Genomic DNA, 6,992 nt, shown 5'->3' on the forward strand with positions numbered 1-6,992 from the left:
AGTACTCACGGAATTTATGCAGGCCAGTTCTTTGTTGAGAAGCCAGGGTAATGAGAGCTTCCCTTCCCCTCTGTAGCACGACTGAATCCTCTCCTTGATCTTCTGTTTGATTTTCCTCAGCGTGAAGAGGCAGAGAGCCGACTCCCTGGGCGGCTTCATCCGGTTCTTCTGGCCTTGAGAAAAGACGGTGAAGAGGATGTCCTCTTTCTCGGAGATTCCCAACGACCGGGCAAGGAATTTTCCGGGCTTGGCCAGGTAAGCGTCCTGGATGAGCCGGTACTCCACGCCGTCCTTCAGGCACCCGATGGGAAACTCCACGTAAGAGTAAAATTTGGGATCACCGACGCACAGCCGGACGATCTTTGACGTGAAGAATTGCTCGCTGTTTGAATCGGGAGAGGTCAACTGAGTGTCGAGTTGGAGGGTTAAGTAATACACAAACTGTTCACTGCTAAAACTGTAAATATAATAAATGTCAAAGGCTGGGAATTTAGAAAGGGTATCCGACGGGATCTTCAGTTGGGAGGATACAAACTCGTCCTGATAGACAAAGCCAAACATCTCCGCGTTTTCCTCATTAACCATCAGTTTTCTGCTGGAAAGGGTGGGAAAATACTCCGATTTACCATCGATGGGCGTGCCGATGAACAGCTTGTTGTTGGTCCCGTTGGGCCCCTCGATGATCACGCCAGACATGGTGGCCGCCTCGTTGACGCTGGATAGGTAATGCTCCTTGCGGTGGTGGGGTTCCCCGAGCTTGAAGAGGTCGTCCAGGCGCAGGAACTGGCAAATCCCCTGGAACGTACTCCCGCAGGCGATGAGGCGGTTCTGTGTGTAGTCGATGAGGAGCAGCTTGTTGACGTTCCTGGTCAGCACCAGGGGGTGGGGGCAGGACTGCACGCTGGGGGGCGGGTAACACTTCTCGTTGTCTTCGGCTGGCCCGGTCACATGGGAGCGGAGCATGGTCAAGTTGTCCGCCAGTTTGTAGATCTTGTCGATGGCTCCGACGTAGACGACGCCAGTTTTATTGTGGACCACCAAATGGGTCAGGCTGGTGTCAGAAATATCGAAGGTCCTAAAGGGTGGAAGCGCCCCAATGGCGAGGCCAATCATGGCCAAGTAGGACGCGACTTGTAACGTCCACAGGTACGAGGGCCAACAACAGCACTTCCTACAAAGCAGTTTCATCGTGTTCTCCTGCACCTGCTTTCCTCCCACACTTCGGAATGAAGGACACAACGCACACTCACTTTCTCCAAATGCTTCATCTAGGTCATCCTCCAAATTGGCAAGAGGGTCAGTCCTGCAAGGGAAAGAACATGTTATTAAACGTGGGTCATGAATATTCTCCTTCGGGGTGGAGTAATCGCGGCTCGCCACAACATCGGGTTCAGCGCTTCCGGTTTCAGGTCACAAGAGAAAGCGGAGACCAACCACGAGCAGATTAACCAAGTCATAGGCACTACATAAATGCAGATTGTTGTCCTTACTAAACAGTGAACAGTGTGAATTTAACCTAGGTAAGCCCACCTAATAAAATCCCAGTTACACATTTTTTGTAATTTTTTTGGCATGTGGACATTATTGGCAAGACTGGCAATTACTGCCTATAACAAACCGACTGGGTACCTTGCAAGGGCAACTCAGGGACTGGAGTTACATTTAGGCACAGAAGGATGGCAGGTTTCCTTCCATCAAGGACATGAGTAAACCAGTTATATTTTTAGGACCTTCATGGCGACTTTAATTGACTTATATAGATGAAGGGATTTGAACTCGTGGCCTCTGGATCAGTGGTCCAGTAACATAAACACCGGACAACCATACACCTTGGTGACAGGGAGTGAAGGGGGAAGAGGAGAGGGGGACATAATTTCAAATCGACTTGGTAAAGGTTGTCTACTCCTCCCAGCTAACGCGTCAGGAAGGGGACTTGGCAAATCATCTGCCCTCCTTCAGTTAAGGCTTGGAGTGGGGGCCATCTAAAGTTTGGGCTGGAGAAAAGATAGATCTGAGGGAGAGAGAGAGAGAGAGAGAGAGAGAAAGAGGCAATTAAAAAGAAAATCAAATCAATACATGCACTCCATGCATTGGTCACCCCCTCCCACACATTAATAATATCAAGTATTAGGAACAAGAGGATAATTTTCTGAAGCTTCGTTTTCAGAGGAATCCCTAATATAAATGCTAAGTATTATAAACTATTACCTATTATAATAATCCATATGCTGGCACTCTGCAAAATCTGCCTCCAGATAGAGGAATATCTATTACCAGTTGCCACTTGGTTCTGATGTTAGCCGAGGGCCAGTTGTACAGGTCAGGCCCCTTCAGTCCAGGTACCAGGTATCCCAAGATGGAGACCCTCCCATGCCCCCACCCCACCATTGGCCCAAGGGAGGTCGGCAGCAAGAACCAAATTCAAAAAGGCGCCTGCCAACCTTTGAGCTATCGGGCAGCACAGAACATTCCGGCACGAGGTGATTGAAACCGCTCCCCGAATGTGAAATACAGATGGTCAGCATAACCAACTCCGCCATCGAAAGGGCACACGAAGAAAGGGAAACCACTGCCACCACCTGAAATATACGTGCTAACTGTGATTCAGCGGGGTTGCCTTCTTGTCTCAGCCAGAAGGTTGAGCCCCGCTCCAGAGACATAACCCAGGCTAGCACTCCCAATGCAGAACTGAGGGAGAACCGCACTCTTGGGGGGTGCCACCTTTAGAATGAGAAATTAAATCAAGTCTGCCGTCTTAAAGCGCATAAGAGGTCTCATGGCACCATCGCAAGGAACATGCAGTGGGTGAGTTCTGCCCAATGTCCTCGGCCAAGATCTACTCTCTAACCAACTTAACTGAACAAAAATGATCTGGTCATTATCTCGTTGCTGTATGTGGGATCGTGCTGGCATAAAATGGCTGTTGTGTTCCCTATATGGCAATAGTGACTACATTTGATACTGCAAAGGCTATGGGCCCTGACAGTATTCCGCCAATAGTAATAAATACTTGTGCTCCAGAACTTGCCGTGCCCCTAGCCAAGCTGTTCCAGTACAGCTACAAACACTAACATCTACCCGGCCTTGTGGAAAATTGGCCAAGTAGACCCTGTACACAAAAAGCAGGACAAATCCAGCCAATTACCACCCCATCAGTCTACTCTCAATCATCAGTAAAGTGGTAGAAGGGGTCATCAACAGTGCTATCAAGCGGCACTTGCTTAGCAATAACCTGCTCACTGATGCTCAGTTTGGGTTCCGCCAGGGCCGCTCAGCTCCTGACTTCATTACAGCCTTGGTTCAAACATGGACAAAAGAGCTGAACTCCAGACATGAGGTGACAGTGACTGCCCTTGACATCAAGGCTGCATTTGACCGAGTGTGGCATCAAGGAGCCCTAGCAAAACTGGAGTCAATGGGAATTGGGGGAAAACTCTCCACTGGTTGGAGTCATAGCTAGCACAAAGGAAGATGGCTGTAGTTGTTCGAGTTCAGTCACCTCAACTCCATGACATCACTGCAGGAGTTCCTCAGGGTAGTGTCCTCGGCCCAACCATCTTCAGCTGCTTCATCAATGACCTTCCTTCCGTCATAAGGTCAGAAGTAGGGATGTTCACTGATGATTGCACAATATTCAGCACCATTCGTGACTCCTCAGATACTGAAGCAGTCCATGTCCAAATGCAGCAAGACCTGGACAATATCCAGGCTTGGGCTGACAAGTGGCAAATAACATTCGCATCACACAAGTGTCAGGCAATGACCATCTCCAACAAGAGAGAATCCAACTATCGTCCCTTGATGTTCAATGGCATTACCATCACTGAATCCCCCACTATCAACTTCCTGGGGGTTACCATTGACCAGAAACTGAACTGGACTAGCCATATAAATACTCTGGCTATAACAGCAGGTCAGAGGCTAGGAATCCTGCAATGAGTATCTCACCTCCTGACTCCCCAAAGCCTGTCCACCATCTACAAGGCACAAGTCAGGAGTGTGATGGAATACTCTCCACTTGCTTGGATGAGTGCAACTCCCACAACACTCAAGAAGCTTGACACCATCCAGGACAAAGCAGATCGCTTGATTGGCATCACATCCACAAACATTCACCCCCTCCACCACCAACACACTGTAGCAGCACTATGTACCATCTACAAGATGTACTGCAGGAATTCACCAAGGCTCCTTCGACAGCACCTTCCAAACCCACGACCGCTACTATCTAGAAGGGCAAGGGCAGCAGATAGATGGGAACACCACCACCTGGAAGATCCCCTCCAAGTCACTCACCATCCCAACTTGGAAATACATCACCGTTCCTTCACTGTCGCTGGGTCAAAATCCTGGAACTCCCTCCCTAACAGCCCTGTGGGTGTATCTATACCACATGGACTGCAGCGGTTCAAGGCAGCTCACCACTACCTTCTCAAGGGCAACTAGGGATGGGCAACAAATGCTGGCCTAGGCAGCGAAGCCCACATCCCGTGAATGAACAAAACAAAAATATTTTCAAAGCTACAGCGCATTGGGACATTCTTCCTCCCTTTCACATTGAGCCACGGTGTACCCATAGGCTGTATCAAACTGCGATGGGAACCAATATCACACCCCGTACATTCCACGGAAGTAACACCTTGTGGTAACTAGGCCAATGTATTCCCAGGAAGCCCTCAAGTGAGAAGAACACAAAAACTAGGAGCAGCAGGCGGCCATAGGGCCCCTGAACCTGCTCTGTCCTTCGATAATATCTTCAACCTCAATTACACTTTCCTGCACTGTCCCCATTTTTAAAAAATTAATTCATGGGATGCGGGCATCGCTGGCTAGGCCTGCATTAATTGCCCATCCCCAATTGCCCTTGTGAAGGTGGTGGGTGAGCTGCCTTCTTGAACCGCTACAGCCCATGTGTTGTAGATACACCCACACATTTTGACACAGCGACAGTGAAGGAACGGCTGATATATTTCCAAGTCAGGATGGTGAGTGGCTTGGAGGAGAACCTCCAGGTGGTGGTGTTCCCGTGTGTCTGCTGCCTTTGTCCTTCTAGATGGTAGAGTTTGTGGGTTTGGAAGGTGTCAAGGGAGGCTTGACGAGTTGTTGCAGTACATCTTGTAGATGGTACAGGCTGCACTGGAGTGGAGGGAGTGAATGTTTAAGGTGGTGGATGGGGTGCCAATCAAGCGGGGCTGCTTTGTCCTGGATGGTGTCGAGCTTCTTGAGTGTTGTGGGAGCTGCACTCATCCAGGCAAGTGGAGAGTATTCCATCACACTCCTGATTTGTGCCTTGTAGATAGTGGACAGGCTTTGGGGAGTCAGGAGGTGAATTACACTCTGCAGAATTCCCAGCCCTTGACCTGCTCTTGTAGGCACAATATTTATCTGGCTCGTCCAGTTCAGTTTCTGGTCAATGGTGCCTTCGTGTCCAAAGACACCAGTTACTCCGCCATGTCCAGAAACTGCTTGGTGCAGTTGCCTCTTTTCAGTGAAGTAATATGAGGGAAAACTGTACTTGATTAACTCGTTTCAACCTTCCGAGGCTCCAGTTAATAGCAGGCCAGTGCCAGGAAGTATGTAATTCATGGGTGTTTGCATTCCAAACACTCAAAATTAGCTGCTAAAATGCCAACCACCACAAATGTAATTCGACTGCAATTTAAATGCTTCCGTTCCTCCTCTGGTGACTTGTAGTCCCAGCCCTGGGAACCGTGCTCCACAAAAAGAGTTCAGCTCAGCAAGCTGGGAGCCAACATCAGTTGGGGCCTAGACAGCCAGAAGCTGTGAAGGAGGTTAAATTTCCTTGTCCTTTCCCAGTTGGAGTTTATAAATACCAGACAGCGGTTGAAAGGAGTTCACAAGATTTTATTCCCCGAGTAGATGAAAAGATCCGTCTTGTTTTCTCACCATTCCCTCGTCTCCCAATAAACATAACTAATTGCTTTGTGCTGAATTCAATGGCCCTTTTTGACAGCTTGCATTGCACTCGATTACCTTCTGAGTAAAAAAACCTTACGCCCGATTTCCTTCCTTATTCCCAATTTGAGTTTTATACTGACACAGCCTTCGTACACAGACCCCCTCGCCATCTGAATAATTTGCCTGGGTCCATTTCAGCAACATCCTTCACAAAATTAAAGATTTCAATTAGATTCCCAAATCTTCTTAACCTCCTCTCATTGTTCAAATTTCTGAGGTCAAGAGTTGACCCTTTTCGTGGCGAAGCCATTTAGCCAAAGATTAGGGAAGGATGGGATAGAGAGGGCAGTGGGGGGAGGCAGGGAGAGAGAGAGGGGGAGACAGAGGGAGACAGAGAGAGACAGAGAGAGACAGGGGGAGACAGAGAGAGACAGAGAGAGACAGGGGGAGACAGGGGGAGACAGAGAGAGACAGAGAGAGACAGAGAGAGACAGAGAGAGACAGGGGGAGACAGAGAGAGACGGGGGAGAGACAGAGAGAGACAGGGGGAGAGACAGGAGGAGACAGAGAGAAGGGGATAGGGATGGGGGATAGTCAGACTTATATAATTCAGTAATTATTCTGAAAACAGAAATGTCTCACGAACTTCAGATCAAGTTATTTCTTCGAGTGTGGTGAGCTATGTAGGTGGACAAATCATGGTTTGGCTAACAGGTTTAAATAACCAAGCACACAAAGCAATAATGTAAATCATACTGAAAACACATTATTGCATTATTGTGGTCAATGTGTTGAATGCCTTAGCGATGTCACACTGATTATATTACATAAAGAATAAGCCAGCCAGGGTTCTGCTTCTCTCTCTGTTGAGTTGAAACTTGTGCATGGAAACGGGGATCTGGGGCAGATCCTGCAGGCGGGAGCGTGATCAACCCGATCAGGGATAAGACAGCGCGCGGTGACACTGGGCGAGCGTCCCGACACCATCGCGCACTCGCGAGAGTCGGCTGGGCGCCTGCCGACAATTTAGAGGCCTATTCAGGCTCTTCAGCAAAGGAACGAAAGCTATTTCT

The 6,992-nt window shown here is 48.8% G+C and overlaps 1 protein-coding gene across 1 annotated transcript in view; it reads right to left on the reverse strand.

Moving 5' to 3' along the window:
• The window catches only part of LOC144673607 (plexin-A1-like), a 316,439-nt gene extending 315,142 nt beyond the window's left edge, over positions 1-1,297 (reverse strand). Inside the window, exon 1 of the mRNA XM_078535357.1 lies at positions 10-1,297. Within this exon, the coding sequence (XP_078391483.1) occupies positions 10-1,188 (1,179 nt within the window). The 5' untranslated portion in view covers positions 1,189-1,297. The remainder of the gene's footprint in view (positions 1-9) is intronic.
• Between the last annotated feature and the right edge of the window lie 5,695 nt (positions 1,298-6,992).

Source organism: Cetorhinus maximus, unplaced genomic scaffold (genome assembly GCF_964194155.1).
Source record: "Cetorhinus maximus unplaced genomic scaffold, sCetMax3.hap1.1 HAP1_SCAFFOLD_398, whole genome shotgun sequence".
NCBI classification, from domain to species: Eukaryota; Metazoa; Chordata; class Chondrichthyes; order Lamniformes; family Cetorhinidae; genus Cetorhinus; species Cetorhinus maximus.